The sequence below is a fragment of the Atta colombica genome, unplaced genomic scaffold, assembly GCF_001594045.1.
Source record: "Atta colombica isolate Treedump-2 unplaced genomic scaffold, Acol1.0 scaffold225, whole genome shotgun sequence".
NCBI classification, from domain to species: Eukaryota; Metazoa; Arthropoda; class Insecta; order Hymenoptera; family Formicidae; genus Atta; species Atta colombica.
Genome location: NW_017259322.1, coordinates 521,267 through 537,607, shown reverse-complemented (window position 1 = coordinate 537,607; position 16,341 = coordinate 521,267). Strand labels below are relative to the sequence as shown.

The 16,341-nt window shown below is 27.2% G+C and overlaps 3 protein-coding genes across 4 annotated transcripts in view; 1 reads left to right on the top strand and 2 right to left on the bottom strand.

The window, feature by feature from the left end:
- Positions 1–3,334, bottom strand: part of LOC108688105 (multidrug resistance-associated protein 4) — a 9,115-nt gene extending 5,781 nt beyond the window's left edge. For both annotated transcript variants that reach the window (XM_018194207.1, XM_018194208.1), the window contains exons 1-2: positions 3,177–3,334; positions 230–340 (exon numbers count right to left, since the gene is read on the bottom strand). In XM_018194207.1, the coding sequence (XP_018049696.1) occupies positions 230–340; positions 3,177–3,250 (185 nt within the window). In that variant the 5' untranslated portion in view covers positions 3,251–3,334. The remainder of the gene's footprint in view (positions 1–229; positions 341–3,176) is intronic.
- A 3,005-nt stretch (positions 3,335–6,339) lies between these two features.
- On the top strand, positions 6,340–10,351 carry LOC108688137 (zinc finger protein DZIP1). The gene is made up of 9 exons (XM_018194268.1): positions 6,340–6,460; positions 6,542–6,909; positions 7,269–7,619; positions 7,695–7,811; positions 7,876–8,406; positions 8,449–9,133; positions 9,203–9,749; positions 9,846–9,966; positions 10,049–10,351. Exons 1-9 carry the CDS (start codon positions 6,340–6,342, stop codon positions 10,349–10,351), a joined length of 3,144 nt encoding a protein of 1,047 aa, XP_018049757.1.
- Positions 10,352–10,841: 490 nt separating this feature from the next.
- Positions 10,842–16,341, bottom strand: part of LOC108688062 — a 6,441-nt gene continuing 941 nt past the window's right edge. Inside the window, exons 3-11 of the mRNA XM_018194154.1 lie at positions 15,427–15,630; positions 13,651–13,866; positions 13,412–13,568; positions 12,729–13,015; positions 12,075–12,305; positions 11,837–12,010; positions 11,248–11,373; positions 10,998–11,164; positions 10,842–10,935 (exon numbers count right to left, since the gene is read on the bottom strand). Of these exons, the coding sequence (XP_018049643.1) occupies positions 10,842–10,935; positions 10,998–11,164; positions 11,248–11,373; positions 11,837–12,010; positions 12,075–12,305; positions 12,729–13,015; positions 13,412–13,568; positions 13,651–13,866; positions 15,427–15,630 (1,656 nt within the window). The remainder of the gene's footprint in view (positions 10,936–10,997; positions 11,165–11,247; positions 11,374–11,836; positions 12,011–12,074; positions 12,306–12,728; positions 13,016–13,411; positions 13,569–13,650; positions 13,867–15,426; positions 15,631–16,341) is intronic.

Below are 16,341 nucleotides of genomic sequence, written 5' to 3'. Positions count from 1 at the left end.
TATATATATATATATATATATATATATATACATACATACATACATACATACATACATACATACATACATACATACATACATACATACATACATACATACATACATACATACAAAGAATGTTCACTTTTCATGTTTCCGTTCTAGGAAAAAAGTTACATGCTACCCTAAGTTAATTATTGACGTATGTTCTCAATGTAAATTTGTCTTAAAGATAAAATCACTCATTTACTCTTCTAATTTGTTTCCCAGGAATTCACTATCATCAGCTGGCATAATATTGTACACATTTTTCATCTCCAAGTCATGGTCTTTTCCATACCAAATTATTCTTGCCAACCACCTTAAATATAACATAATAAGAAATTATGTAGCATATGAAAATACACTTTTGCTTTTATAAGATAAATATTTAATCAGACCAGATGTAATGAGATAATGTTGAATGATAAAATCAGGAAAGTAATTAAAGAATTATTTGATATGTCATTAATCAATGCAATTTGTCACTATGTATATTTGGCTTTCGGATTTGCAGTTGTAAATACATCAATTTTGTGAACATATCATCATTTATGATATCATAAAACTGATATCATAAAACCGGATTTCAACATTTATTAAGATTAATTACTAAAAAATTAATTACTAAAAGATTAATTACTGAATAAGAATGATTTTCAAATAAAACAGTCCAGAACTCGATATTTCATCGAATATCCTCCTGATTTTAATAAAAAAAATCCTATTGAAAAATACTTTATAGATTTTGTCAAATTATGATGGTAATCAAGTACACTTATGACTATTGCTGTGTATTTAATTTAAGTTGCTGAGAATTTTATACTTTTCTTGATTTCATTTTCTTATTAAAATAGACATGTCGAATATTAAAATAATCATATTGTCCTTCAAAAATAATATTATGTTTATCTTTGCCTTCAATCATATACTTTTCCTCCAACATAAAATTATTTTATTTTTTAAAATTATATTATTTTAGATTAAAAAATATATTATAGATATTATTTTTATTATAAAATGTACATTCATAATTGTGCTAATAAAACTAATTCTGTTATGTAAAATATGCTAAGCACTGTAAAGTGCGAATATATTTGTAATGTAGCAGCATAACAATTCCAACATTACCACATTATACTTTGAAAGTCTAGTTTAAGTATATACATATGTATATATACATACATATCTATAAGATAAAGGCAGTCACACATTTACTATATATTATACATTTGATTGTATTCTGAGCTGATTTCAGGAGTAGGTATACGTAATTTAACTATAATAGATATAAGAAATAATATTTAATAATTATTTAATGGATAAATAATCTTTTATTGTTTAAAATACATACAATATTCTTATTTGATGTTTATCACTTTCCATGATTTTATCCCAAGGTTTCTGATAACTCAAATTATGAAACAATGTCAAATCATTAGAATTTATCTTGAGATAAAATCATGAAAGTGATAAGTAAAAGTATCACGTAATATTTAATACACAGTACTATTTCATAAATTCTCAGAAAAAATGCACAATAAAAATTCTTACAAAATATATTAAATAAAATAAAAATATTTTTCAATAAAACAATATTTGAAATCGGTACCCAGCAAACGAAAATGGATTGAAATGGATTCAGATTTTCAGAAATATTGATCCACGAATGTTAAAATGAATGTTTTTCAATCCTGAATGCATTTTTATTCATTTATACGAATTACATGGAACATATCTCTACGCCTTTCAATCTAAAAATAATATTAACTTTTTTTGTGCATTATGAATATTGTTCAATTCAAAATTTTGAATAGGAAATGCAGTTTTTCAATCCAATTGTATCCACTTGAATTTAATTGAATTCAATTGAATCCAAAAAAAAATATTCGCTACTTAAAATACGCATTCGGATAGAAAAAAATTTCAATCCATTCTCGTTTGCTAAATACTAACAACAAACAACTTGTGTATTACATAAAAAATTCCTTTATTTTTGTTTCGAAGAAAATAATTAAATTACATTTATTTCTACATTATACACAGAAATAAGTAATGATTTATTTCCATGCTTTTATTTTTTTAAGGCTAACTTAGCATTATTATTTCAATTTAAGCTAGTAATGCTGAATGATAAGATCTTTGAAAGTGATTTAATAATTATTTATTATTAATTATAATATATTATTAATGCAAATTGTCATGTACTATGTACATAATTTCTTTTCGTTTCGTTTTCGGATTTGATAACGTTTGCAGATGTAACACTAATAAATACATCAGTTTCATGATAACTGATATCATGAAACTAAGTTTCAGCATTTATACATTTTAATCAATAGTTAATTAAGGATTAATTACTAAAAAGATTAATAACTGAGTAAGAATGATTTCCATACTCCTCAACATTTAGTAACTATATACAGAGTGTCCTGTAAGTTTTTGCCAACTGTTTTTCAGTATATTTTCAAAATCTATTTTATTGATTACAAATATTATTTTATTGAATAATATTTCTATTTAATATAGCTTACAAAAATTTTTATTATGTGATTTCTCGTTTATTTTGATGATCACAATCTGAGACAAAAAGATATTCATTCGATTTCAGCTTACTATTTCAATCTATCTTTATCACTCGTTACATGCAGAAGGAAGAAAGAAAGCTCTCCAACAAGTGACACTAAGAGGAAAAAACAGGAAGAAAGATGAACTGATGCCAAAAAGAACAGGCCTATTATGTAACACAGTAATCATTTCATCTTTGTTTAACATTAGTGAACAACAAGGATGTAATGATTCGCTGTGTCATTTCTGTGTCATCTTTTATTGAAGTTCTCAAAATGAAATTTACAGCGTGTCGATATCAAACATAATGGTCATAAATAGCAATGTTCTTCTATTAATGGCATCCGATAGAGTTGATACGATTAAATTTTTAAAAAATAATATCAATAAATAATAATTAGGAGTTTTAAAACACCAGTCTTGAATCTGCGTCAGAGACTGCGATTGCGACTTAGAGAAATCGATCGTCTTCTCGTAATTATATGCGACATTGTTATTTACGACTATAATTCAAGAATAATCGATTTAAACGACATATTTATGAGTCATGTAGTACATCCATATCAATTAACTGTAAAAGCGATTCTCACCAGAAAAATAATTTGCTAATGGGATTCGCAGATATCCGTGGATTTGGATTGTTAACTTTTTTTGCGGCATCCATGTTTCGATTCTGACGCGAAATAGTTTAATTATCTCACGATTACCACTTATTATGTCGATACTGCCTCTAATTTACTCCAAGCAATCCAAGCTCCAACTGCTTTATGCGTAGCACGTGCTGCGATTTTATATCGCAGGGACACACACACACACACACACACACACACACACACACACACACACACACACACACACACACACACACACACACACATGCGAATACAGACACAATTCATCACATTCATATAGATCTAATAAATCAAGTGTACAAATTATTACTGTTTTCTCGTTGAGTAATTAATGTGCAACACAAGATTATTTATAGAAGACTGTCACATAAGACGGAAGTTCATATGACTGTTAAAGTTAATTTAAGTGATTAAAGCCTGTTCTACAATGTGCTTTTTGTTTCCAGTTTCTTACTTTTTGTTATTTTTTATATCTTGCTGCTCTGTTTCTTACAACTGTTCTTACAACTCTTTCGGTTTTTTGTTTTATATCGCCTGAGATAAGAATTAATGAACTTCGAAAGAAATAATACATATATAGCAAGAAATTATCGATAATACGGTTGCAAAAAAGTTAAAAGCAAAAGACAAGAAACAGTAAAAAACAAGAAACAGGAAACAAAAAGCACATAGAATAGGCTTAAGAGAGTGTAAGAAATTTATAATATAGTAATAATTTTATGATTTATTATTTTATTTATTATTATCTTATTAATTATTATTTTACAGTCATGTATATAAGTATATTCAATAATAATCAATTTTTAATTAAGAATGTGATTTTATATAATGGTATATCATGTCAAAGTTTGATTATTAATAGAGATGATAAATATTGAGAAAAAAAGTTGGTGTTTTACGGCGATATTTACAAGCTTATATGCATATCAGTTTTTGTCGTTCTTAGATAAAAATCATGGGTTTAATGATATAATTATTCAAATATTTATATTTAATAATAATAATAATAATAAATTATAATATTTAATTTGCTAATCGCAAATTTATATCAATCGTTGATAACATCATTGTTCTTCGATTATCTCCAGATTCCTGGGACTCAATTGATTTATTGAATTTACTCTGATAGTAATAAGGAATCATGAGAACAGAATGAAAAAAATGTTTAGAGATGTTACGTAAATCCTATACTACTGGTAGTTGTTTATGTGTAAGACGCGATGTAACACTTTCAATTGTTGAGTCACTAGAAAATGAAACCTTTTAATTAAATTATATTAAGTTTCTTGTTGCCGTCATATTTTCATCATGATGATGAAGCTGGAATGACAAATTACTCGCATTGCTACGATCGTATTGCAAATGTATATTTTATGTACAATATATATATATTTTCATATTGTTTATATGAATAAGAATACTTTTCAAAAAATTTATTTTTTCTCAGAATTTTCATATGTTAATTATAAAATATTAGATTTCTAAAATTTTTTGCAAGTATAGTTTCCGATGAAATGTTATAAAATTTAAAAAATTAAAAAAATTTTTTTTTTAATTATAGGATGAGAAATCTCAAAATATTTCAGAATTCACATGTATGGAAAATTCTGAGAAAAGATGTGAACTTTCCGAATATTTCTGAATATTCCTCTGAATATTTCTCTGAAAAATGTTTTCTAAAAACTGTTCCAATTCGTATAAAAATTATAAGAAAAATTTTCACTAGGGATGTACTCATCTAAAGAGCATAAAGTCATCTAAAATATAACTAAAAAACGACTATATTGTTACAAAGATATCTTTTAGTGGAAGAATATAGTCGACGAAAAAAGACGACAGATGTCGCACTGCTACCCAGTCAGAAAAGATAATGGAATTGACATCGAATTCTGATTGGGTAATTATTTTATAGTCTTACCCATATGATAACTAAAGGATGACTTCTTTGGATATCTTTTAGTCATCTTTAATACTTCTTTTAATTTTTATATTTCGATACAATATAATATTTAATAACATCAAATTCTAAATTAATTTTTACATAAAATGAAATAAAATGTCTTTTCGTTATTCTTTAAACACCTTTTTGCTTTATCGGAGAGACAATTTAAAAAACATCTTTTCATTAAAAAAATCTCTCTTTTCGATATCTTTTAGTATTTGTGCTGCTAGTATTTGGGCAGCTAACGCTAAATATTTTTGAAATTTTATTCATAAAATATTCCTAAAATTCTAAAGAAATATTTCAAAAATACTTCAAAATATTCAGAATATTTATAATACGTAAAAGAAATATTCAAATGTCGGTTAAAAATTTTTTGTATATGGGAATATTACATATTCCGAAAATGTTCCATGTATATATTACATAAAATTTTAATTTTTTCAAAAATTTGGGGTCAGGTCAGGTCCGGTCCGTGAATTTTTAAATAAAATTTTATTTTTGTACATTTAGAACCGTTTGTTCCATCTTTTGATAAATTTTACCTGTTGGGTAAAATTAGTATAAATAGCAGTATAATTAGTATAAATAGTAGTATAAATAGCAAGATTATCCAATCACATGCATGGATTGCCAGATTTACCTACAGATAAAATTTATCAAAATGTGGAACAACCAGGATTTAATGTTTAAAATTGAAGTATTAGATTGGCTGAAACAGCAAGCTTGTGACATCTACGATACGACCAATGTAGAATGGCCTTTATATTGGTCTTATTTCTTGTATTGTGCGTAAGGCCTTACTATTATGTTAAATCCACTGAACGCAGCCATATTGGTTTAGTTACAGAACTGCCAACGTCTAGAAAAAAAACACTGGTTACACTACCAGTGTTTTTTTTTTCTAGATACATCCTATGTTATTTACAAACAATTTACATTCTTTTACATCGACTTTGACACTTGCCGTTTATCTCGCTTACAAATTGTAATTGAAGCTGTACATATTGTGTGTGGGTGATTGTAAGCAATTATGCAGTGAAAATTTCACACAATACGCACGAAATATATAAGCTCGTAAATATATAAACAAACTCGTGATGGGTGTAAGGTGATGGTTTTTCTTTAGAGGATTTTTTCAAAGACTTTTTCATGTACACGCAAATGAGTCTTTAAATAATGGCATTCTCGTTTCGAGCCGGCACTAATTGGTGTCATGATTTCCCGAAACTCGCCAGGGAATCAGGATTTTATTTTAATATGCATGGATCCAGAGTACGAGTTGACTGGAATCGTATAGGTAAGTCAGATGTTGTGACACAATCAATAACACAAATATCAAGTTTATTATTATAAATTACGATTTATCTTTTTCTTACAGGTGCTATAGATATAGACAGAGTTATACGGGAAAGAGATTTCTCAAGTATAGATCAAAACATTAATAATGTAATAGATTACTGCTTAGAAAGTGAATATGATGTCAAAATCTTGGACTCTAATTTTGTTAAGTTGTTCAGACTTGCACAACTGTCAGTCGAGTATTTATTATATTGTAAACAGTATTTAGATCACAGTGTAATAATATTGAAGGATGAGCTAAGACAGAAGATTGAACAAAATATCAGTATGAAGAAAGAAATTACTACATTGGAAGATACTGTAAAGAATCTAAAGGAGAGATCAAAGGAGAAACGTAAATTAATTGAGACTAGCATCGATGAAATCTCTAATGGAGAAGTTTACAAAGTAAATTTTAACAAATTTATTTATTAGAAATAAAATGTGTTCTATTGATTATAAATGATATATTGACTTCTGTTAGTTACAAATTATAAATTATATTGCAAATATAAAAAACTTGGGACAGCATGTATTTTTGTTAAATTTAATCATAGTATCTATCCACAAATCTCTAAAGAAAGTTTAAAATTTAAACTTTCTTTAATGACTTATGGATGGATTCCATGATTAAATTTAACAAAAATACATGCTGTCCCAAGTTACCTATACTGTCCCAAGTTATTTACATTTACGATATATTATAAATTGAAGTTATAAATTAATCATAATACTCTCAAAATCTAATCTTGCAAGATCTCTTGTAGTGTCCACATTGCCCGAAAACATTTGTGCGTGCTATATTTGTAAATGCTCACATAGCACGTAAACATTCATACATATCAGACATGGGTGTATCCTCTTCTCCTGTGCATGACCATTACCGAGCAGAAACAGAGAAATTACACAATGAAATAAAAACATTGAAGGAAAGACTGAATCAAACTGAAAGAGTAATAAGGAATGAATCCGACAAACTGTTGGATAATTCAGAGAAGGATTATTCAAGAAACACAAGTAAAAATGAGTATGATTTTAGCAGAGATAGATTTCAAGGGCAAAGAAGATATCAAGAAGACATTGGAAGTTTGAAGAACATGTTGTTTGATGAGATACGTGTAAGTTCATATATTAATTAGTGAGTTTATTCTATTTATAGAATTTCTTACAAATTACTTAGAATCTTTTTGCAGGCATTAAGAGAAAAAGATCATGTTGTAAATGAGAATATTCTGGAGACAAATGTGAAAAGTCTAATTAGTCAACAAGAGAAAGAAATTGAGAATTTGAGAAATCAACTTCTTGAAAGAGTAAGAAATGATAGTCTTTATTATACATTATTAGGTATTAAGCTATATTAGATTATTTTTTTAGTTGACTCCAGGCATAGAAAATATGCAGGCAAAGCTACAAACGCAAGAAAATCATTGGAAAACCAAGATGGAAGATATGGAAGCTCAACATCATCGAGATATCGAGAAATTGACGACAGAATTGAAAGCGACTCAACAAATAGCTGATCGTATAAAATCTGAGTATGCGTCTAAGGTACATGACTTGGAGAAACAGTCCATGGATCAAACCAACATGTTGGTAGAGCAAAGAAAACAATTAAATAATTTGTCACGTGAGATTAATAATTCACAGATACAAATCAATAATAACAAAACTAGGGAAAGGAACATGGCAGAATTCCATAAATCTGCTTTATTAATAAAACACGACAGCAACAATGAAAACAAAACTTATAAGAGTTTAAATAATACTGAAAATACTGAGATGGTCATTCAAGATGTTGATAGTGAATCTAGTCAAGAATATAATGAAAAATTGATATCAGTCGTAGAACTATCCCAAAATATACCTACTAAAGATAATACTGTAAAGAGTAAGGGTAATAAGAAAGTTGTAACTAACAGTAGGACTGTAAAACATTTGATTACTAAGTCTAATCTGAAAAAATTAAATAACTCAGAAGTTGTTAAAGAAACGAAAAATAGTGTGAGACATTATGATGAGTTAGATGACATAAATGAAGTTAATTTTGACCGCATAAATGAAAATTTTATCATCAAAGATCTTATTGATATAAATAAAAAATATGTAGATATTAGAGAAAAGAAAGAAATGTTACGTACAGATAATATGAAAAACAAGAGATCTGAATTCTTAGAAAAGCGTAGTGTAAGTTCTGTAACAGAATCTGATTCTTTGTCATCAATGTCAGAATCAGGGACCGATAGTGAGAGTGTTACAACAGATGATGATTTAGTAAAAAAATGTAAAACACCTGTAATCAAATCTCCCAATAGAAAAATATCAATTCTGGAAGACGCGCGAAATATGTTTGATAATCGGTTAAGAGAATTAGGAATTGATCCAGAATGGCAAGGAATACCTGCGGCAACATATAAACAAAAAATGGAGATTATAAGGCATCAACAAAATATTAATGCAAAGAAGTTAGTTCGGTATAATCAAATTAAACAAAAAATACTTGAAGATGTTCTTCAGAGAATATCAGCAAATCATAAAGAACCAAAATATTCTATGCTTACAAAAAATTTCTCTTTGGATAAATTGGTTACTCACGTTAAATCGAAGGCATGGAAAGCATTCAGCAAAGACAATAGTAATCCTATATTTTCTATACTAAATCTCTAATATATGGACAGTTAATATGTAATGTAATCTTTTTTAGGCGAATGTACATCTATCCAGAAAGCAGAAAATACGACACCATTAAAATTACGTTTAAAGCAGAAGATCGAGCTTCTTCCTAAAAAATACAAAGACGAGGTGTATGAAAATACACGTGAATCACCATTGAAAAAAAATGGAGCAGACACTTACATCAGTCCAAAAGTGACTCCAGTACATTCAAAATCAATTCGAAGCATTTCCTCCGCAAGCTCTATTGAATCTCAAGAAGATATAAAACAGATTTCACCTATGAAGATAACTGTATCGGATACCATCACAAGTAAAATGAATTCTCCAATCAGTAAAAAACAGGTAGTAACATCAAAATTGTTTGAAAATAATGACTCGGACAGTACAATTATACCAGACGATTCAGTTCTTTCTCCGAAAAATAAAAGTGTTTTAAAATTGACAAGTGGCTCAGTTGGTAGCTTGGTAAAGAAAAAAGTCTTATTCGATTTGAATGACAAAAAAAATGATGATACGACGATATCAGAAAATAATCAAGGAAAGAATCAAATAAATGATAATTGGAAAGAATCAAGGTATTAAAGATTTTACATTGTAATTTTTGTTCTTATTTTTTACATATATATTTGTATATTTAAGTATGTAATTAATTCTCGTTATTTTTTTTTAAGCTTTGCTGAAAGGGAAGAATATGCATTGCAGAAAGAGAAGTCTATGAGCACAGGCAATATTGTTTTAAAAACTTCGCAAAGCGATAAAATCGCGGAAATATCCAAGAAGATACAGGAACAAGTAAGATGATATTTTATGCAATTATTTGATATATTTGTATGATATATCATTGAAATGACATTGTTATAAATTATTTTTCTAGTTAAGTATATCAAGAAAACCGCCTGTAGGATCGGTTGAAACCATCTTTCGAGTTAACACGAGCTCACAGGATTTTATGAATTATAATGCAGGAAATCAACTGTTAAACTCGACCAGTCTCGTAAGCTCCATTTTGGACAATCCTATGCGGAATTCTACAAGTCCGAAAGCGAAAGGCAACATATTTCCACAACCCGCTCCGCGAACTCTGAAAGACAAAGATCCCGCTATTGTTCAACGTAAAAATGAAATAAAGTATTCTGATCTAGATTCAGATATCGATGAAATATTACAGATGGAATAAGATATACTGGTTGTACGATGTAACTTTAAATTATTATCTTAATCTATACATCTTCTACAGTGTGCTGCTCATATCATAAATGGGATGGGATGTGTGTGTGTGTATGTGTGTGCGTGCGTGCGTGCGTGCGTGCGTGCGTGCGTGCGTGCGTGCGTGCGTGCGTGTGCGTGTGTGTGTGTGTGTGTGTGTGTGTGTGTGTGTGTGTGTGTAAAATTTATTACAATATTTATATAACTAGTAGTGTACGTATATTTAGAAATGGCTTTTTATTTGATACGTTTTTGATGCAAAAACTATAGATTTTTAGTATAAAATGCACGTGTGTATACCAAAAAGTCTTCTACATATCTTCTGCAACTTGAAATACACATGTATTATACAGATTGTTTTTAAAATGCTTGGCCAAAACTTTATTTTGCTAGTCGTATTGAAAAAATGTCATACATATCCAAATTATAATATATATATTAATTTATTTTAATTTATTTTATTATAGCTTATTGCGATCATTATTTTGAGAAGAACAATCAATTCTCTGCAATTTTAATATTTTTTTGCGTTGGAGTTTAGATATTGATAAATTCCTGTAACAGAAAAGTGTTATTTTTTGCGTTAACCAGTCTTTGTATAAATGTTATATACTCACTCTCTAATCTTATCAATGATACTTTCAAGCATGATGGAAATATTCATATGGTTAAAATGCTGCATTTCTGATAAGATTTTCGATTTTTTGTAAGGCAGATTTGTATATGATTCATGAATGAAGTTGATTAACGAGTCAAAAGCTTTTGTATAATCATCCATAAACAGCTACAACATAAAGTAATAATTTATATCAGATGTATAATATTAGATGTAATTAAAATTAATTTAATGTAAAAATAATGAATTACCACTAAAACAAAGAAGCCAGGATGGCTTTCGTGATAATCCAAGTACAATTTCCTATTTTTTATATTAAGTTCAATATATATATCTTTTAATGCTTTTGCTTTTTCTTCGTGCGTTATTGTCTCTTGCTGTACATGAAAATTATATTTACACAGAATAAGAATAACAATAAGAGAAGGTTGAAAAAAAAGTTATCCTATTGTGATGTTTCTTTTTTAAACTAAACTTGTTTTACCGTTGTTTTTCTGTTTAATGAAAGTACTTAATTTTGAATGCTCCACAGAGAATATATGTACATTATATTTTATATTGTGATTAAAATAATGGAAGAAGTTTCTAAAATGAGATTAATCCCATCAAATCAAAACATGTAACATAGACATATATATAATATTACATGAATGTCATCAATGTTATCAACGTAATATTATTTGTATAATAAATGTATTATTCTAGCTTTATGTCAGCTTTGGAATCGTTTATGTAAAAATATATTTCACTGATATATTACTGTAACACAACATAAACATCCTAGAAAATCAAAAAGTTATGTATTGGTTTGCTGGGATAATCTTTCACGAAATTCAAAGCATATACAGTGTCCATTTCTTCGGAAGATATTGATTCACTAAAATTATCGGTATCGAACTCGTCAAGCATGCCCCTTATCAATATATTTCGACGCTGTAACATCCTCAATTTATGTTTTTCTTGTCTCATCTCTTTATCTTCAATAATAATATTCGATTCCTCATCCAACAATACCTATATATATTTACATGCTGATAATGCAAGATATTCAAATTTTATTTAAAGTTACAATTCGTACTTTTAATTCTGCCAGTTCTTTTTTTTCTTCTGATAACAATTGATCAAATGATTTTATATCATTTTTTATTTCTAACGATGTAATGTACTCTTTTTTCTGTGATATTATTTCACTTCTTCGAAATACTAATTTCGGTAATATTTTATTTTGTAATTTTATGTCGGTAATTGTCCCGTTTTCTTCAGGTTTCATGGAGATTTCGTAAATTGGAAAAACTCGATGGCTTATTATCTAACAACAAACATACATTTAGCAGAATTTCGCAATATATTCCTAGTGAACATTTTTCTTAGAATTCTTCACGTAATTTTTCAAAATTTTTCACAATTTTTATATTATTTTAAAACTTTAGAACATTTTTCCAATTTTTATGCGCGAATTTAAATACTTTTCAAAAATGCTCAGAAGAGATTTACATTTAGAATTTTTTATTTATATGAATTCTGAAATATTATGCTAAAGTTATTCATTTTATAATTTTTAAAAAATACTTATAAAATCTGAACAAGTGTAAGAAAAATTTTTTTAGAAATTTTCTTCTAAAATTTAAAATTAAAAATTATTTTATTTATAATATGAAAAAAAATTTTTTAATATTATGAATTATAGAAATTTTTTTCAGAGATCGTATATTAAAATTAGCTTTAGTCGAACCTCATTCAAAATTTCTTTGATAAAGTTTATTATGTGACTAGCAGTCTCTGTTTCTTTTTCTTGCTTGCCTATTTCAACAGCCAATAAATTTTCCACACTGTCTGTAATCCACGTGTAAATGTCATATTTCTGTTGTATCCAATTTCTGTGAAGATCACTACTTCGTGTAAATACTAAGATCGTTTTCACATTCGGATATCGTTTAGAAATTTCAACGGCAGAGTATAAATTCATGTGAGTAAGTCCAATTTTGTGTTCAGATATCAATAGACTAATCTGATTTACATCTGTAAAAAGAATTATAGTTTCAAATAGAATGAAAATTTTTCTAAGAATTCCTTATAATTTTGTGTATAATATTATAACTTTTTAAAAAATATGTCAAATTTTTTTCAACATTGGAATACTTTTTTTAATATATTGAAAAAAAATCTGCATCTTTAATTTTTGGAACTATATTTTATATATGAATTCTAAATTATTTTAAGAGTTTTCATTTTAATTTCCAAAGAAAACTTATAAAATCTGAAGAAGTTTAAAGTATTTTTTTCGAATTTTTTATAAATTTAAAATATGAAAAAAATTCTTAAAAATTATAATGAAATATGAGATTTTTTTTAGGATTTACATATATTACATAACAATAATTTCATATAAATTAATAAAAATAATACTGCACTAACGAAATCCGTAACTATCGCCCAAAAGGTCCACAATTACTAAAAATTCGCCGCGCCGTGCCATATTGTTAAACTCTTCCCTGTTTAGAAAAACGAACGCTTTATTTTTATTTTTATCTTTGTCTCTTTCCTTTGTAGTATACCAATAACAATATTTTACCTGCAAAATTGTATTCTATTTCTTTGAAATTGACTTTTAAGATAATTGAAAGGATATTGCAAAAAAAGATTGCAAGGCTTACTTTATCGGGAATTGTTTGAGCTATATGCAAAGCCAGTGTCATCTTCTTCAACGCTGACGGTCCTGTGAGTATCATCAAAGGAGGGCAGATTTCATCATACGGTTGAACGTAAGGATTTATCTTGTTGATATTTATGTGTTCTAGTAAAGTTAATTTTGCTGCTTTACGGACAGCTATCAAGTCCAATGGCGAGGCAAACATCTTAGCTGATGCCACCTAGAAGAAAATATTTACCAAGTAATAGAAAATATTTATAAAAATATTTATAAAAAACATGCATAAATATTCATATATAATTATCAGGATTGAGTAAGTTAATTTACTTTTTTTTTAACTAAGTTAAAATTAAGTTAACAATCTTGAAATTAACAATCTTGAAAACTTAGTTAAGATACAAGTTAATTTATAATGAAATTAATTGAATTAAAAGTTAAATTAATAAAAAAGTAATTGAAAAGTTAAAAATTAAATTTGTTCTTTATATTTTTTTATTTCATTCCAGGGTTTTCAGTCTTACAAATAACGGAAAATGACAAATATATACTTCATTTAGAAAATATATTCTATTTACATGTTTTGTTCATGTATACTGTTTACATAGACTTTACTAGCTATATATACTGTTTGAATATTTTGTTTACATATACTTATTAAATATAAGTAATAAAGCCATTTCGAAATTTTTGTCGAATATTTTTTTCTCGCAAGTTATCGCAAATGAGTCCTGTACTGAACAGCTGGTCAATGTGAGCTCACATGAGCCGAAGATGGTGTTGATGTGTATTATATTTTAATAATAAGGAATAATAGATTTCAATCTATCAAAAACTAGATACATTAAAATGGGTTTCTGATTCAAATCTGGAAGTTGATTGTGTAATTTGAAATGAGAAAATTACAAAAGTGAACAAATTCACTAGAATATTTATAATTTCATTGATCAACACCTAAATTTGCAATTTTCACCTTATTTTAAACTATCGCTATTACCACGTATAAGAGACTTTGATTTCTGAGACTTTAATTTCAAAAAAATTAAATAAAAAATTAATAGTTACGGATAAAATGTAACTAAATAAAGTTATAAAGTTAAGAGTATAAATTATAACTAAGTTTAAGTTAAAATTAACTTTTTAACTTTTTAACTTAACTTTTATCTTTTTAACTTAGCACTACTCAATCCTGATAATTATACATGAAATATGTCCATATATCATGTTCACACATCTTTCTTTCTTTTGTAAAATTACTTTTTAGTGTACTAAAAATAATAAGAATAATGAAATATCAAAAAAAGTTAAAGGGATAATTTTCATATTATTTGTTTTAGAAAAATTAAGTTTAGAGAAATGTAAAAAAAATTTTGCTTGTACACATAACTGTGTTTTATGTATAATTATGTATAATTACATGAACAATTCTTTTATATTTCTCCAAATCTGATTTTTTTTCTGAAACAAATAATGCGAAAATTTTCTTTTTAATTATTTTTAATGTTTTCTTATTATTATTATTATAAAAATTAATGATTAAATGTTAATGATTAAATAATCAACTAATTACAAATAACTAATAAGTTCCCAATTAAAAAAAAATTTTCATAATATCCCATAATATTAAAAAAAAAATTAATATTTTTAATTTATGAAGATTTTTGAAAAAAAAAATCTTAAATTTCTTCAAATTTTATCAATTTTCTTCGAAATTCTAGAAAAAAATGTAGGCTTCCTTAGTATTTCTGAAAAATGTTTTCTCTTTTTCATTTAGAAAAATTACCTTTTCTTGCGGAAGGACCTGAACGCCATCGATAAATTTAACGCTTGATATAGAAGCTATCAATGCGTTTCGATAATTGGGCCACTTTGTGCAACTGTTGCCTCTAAAGTCGATTTCAGATATGAAGCCCTTCAAATTCAATATCTCCATTAAATCAGCGATTCTATTGAACTTTAGATCTACGTAGCGTAAGGTGTATACATCCTAAAAATCATTTAATTAAAACAGGACTAGAAATACTTTGGCGTGCAATCCGTTCTTTTGTGATGATCACTTTGAAAAAGCGCAGAGTGCACAATCTATTGTATCCCAGGAAAATTTTTCGCAAATTAGGCAACGTATTTATGCCACGGCCGGGTATGATAGATCTAAATGATGTTATACAATTGCCTTCTAAGTTTAATTCTTGTATATTCAGACCGTCCAAATTTTCGATACATTCAATGAGGTTGTAGGACAAGTTCAAGTACTGTAAATGTCTATAAAAAACTATAACAAATTGTAAATACAGATCGCGCATCGGAAGACACATTATATTTTGTATTTACTTTAAATTTTCTAGCCCAGAAATACTTTCTAAAATGTTGTGAGATAAGTTTAATCTAACGATACTCCAGCAGCCACTCAGATTGCCTATGTCTCTTATATAATTGTAAGATAAATTTACGTAGGTGAGGTACCAAGGAGGTGTAAAATCTGACACATGTTCAATTTTATTGTGCGATGCGTCTAAATACATTAAGTATGGAAGGTGGCTCAGAGGTGACAAACATGATATATTATTATTAGCAATATTAATATATTGCAGGTGTCGATGAAATTGCAACATGGTAATATCCGTAAGACCCTAAAAAGCAAAGAATAGCAACAAGATAAATGTGAAATTCAAATATTACTGATATATATATATATATA

What these genes read in the sequence shown, in the direction of transcription:
- LOC108688137 (XM_018194268.1), top strand. Translation starts at nt 6,340, where the DNA reads ATGGCATTCTCGTTTCGAGCCGGCACTAATTGGTGTCATGATTTCCCG. An exon ending in AGTTGACTGGAATCGTATAG is followed by an intron (nt 6,461 to 6,541) that starts GTAAGTCAGATG and finishes TTTTTCTTACAG; the next exon opens with GTGCTATAGATATAGACAGA. An exon ending in AGCATTCAGCAAAGACAATA is followed by an intron (nt 9,134 to 9,202) that starts GTAATCCTATAT and finishes AATCTTTTTTAG; the next exon opens with GCGAATGTACATCTATCCAG.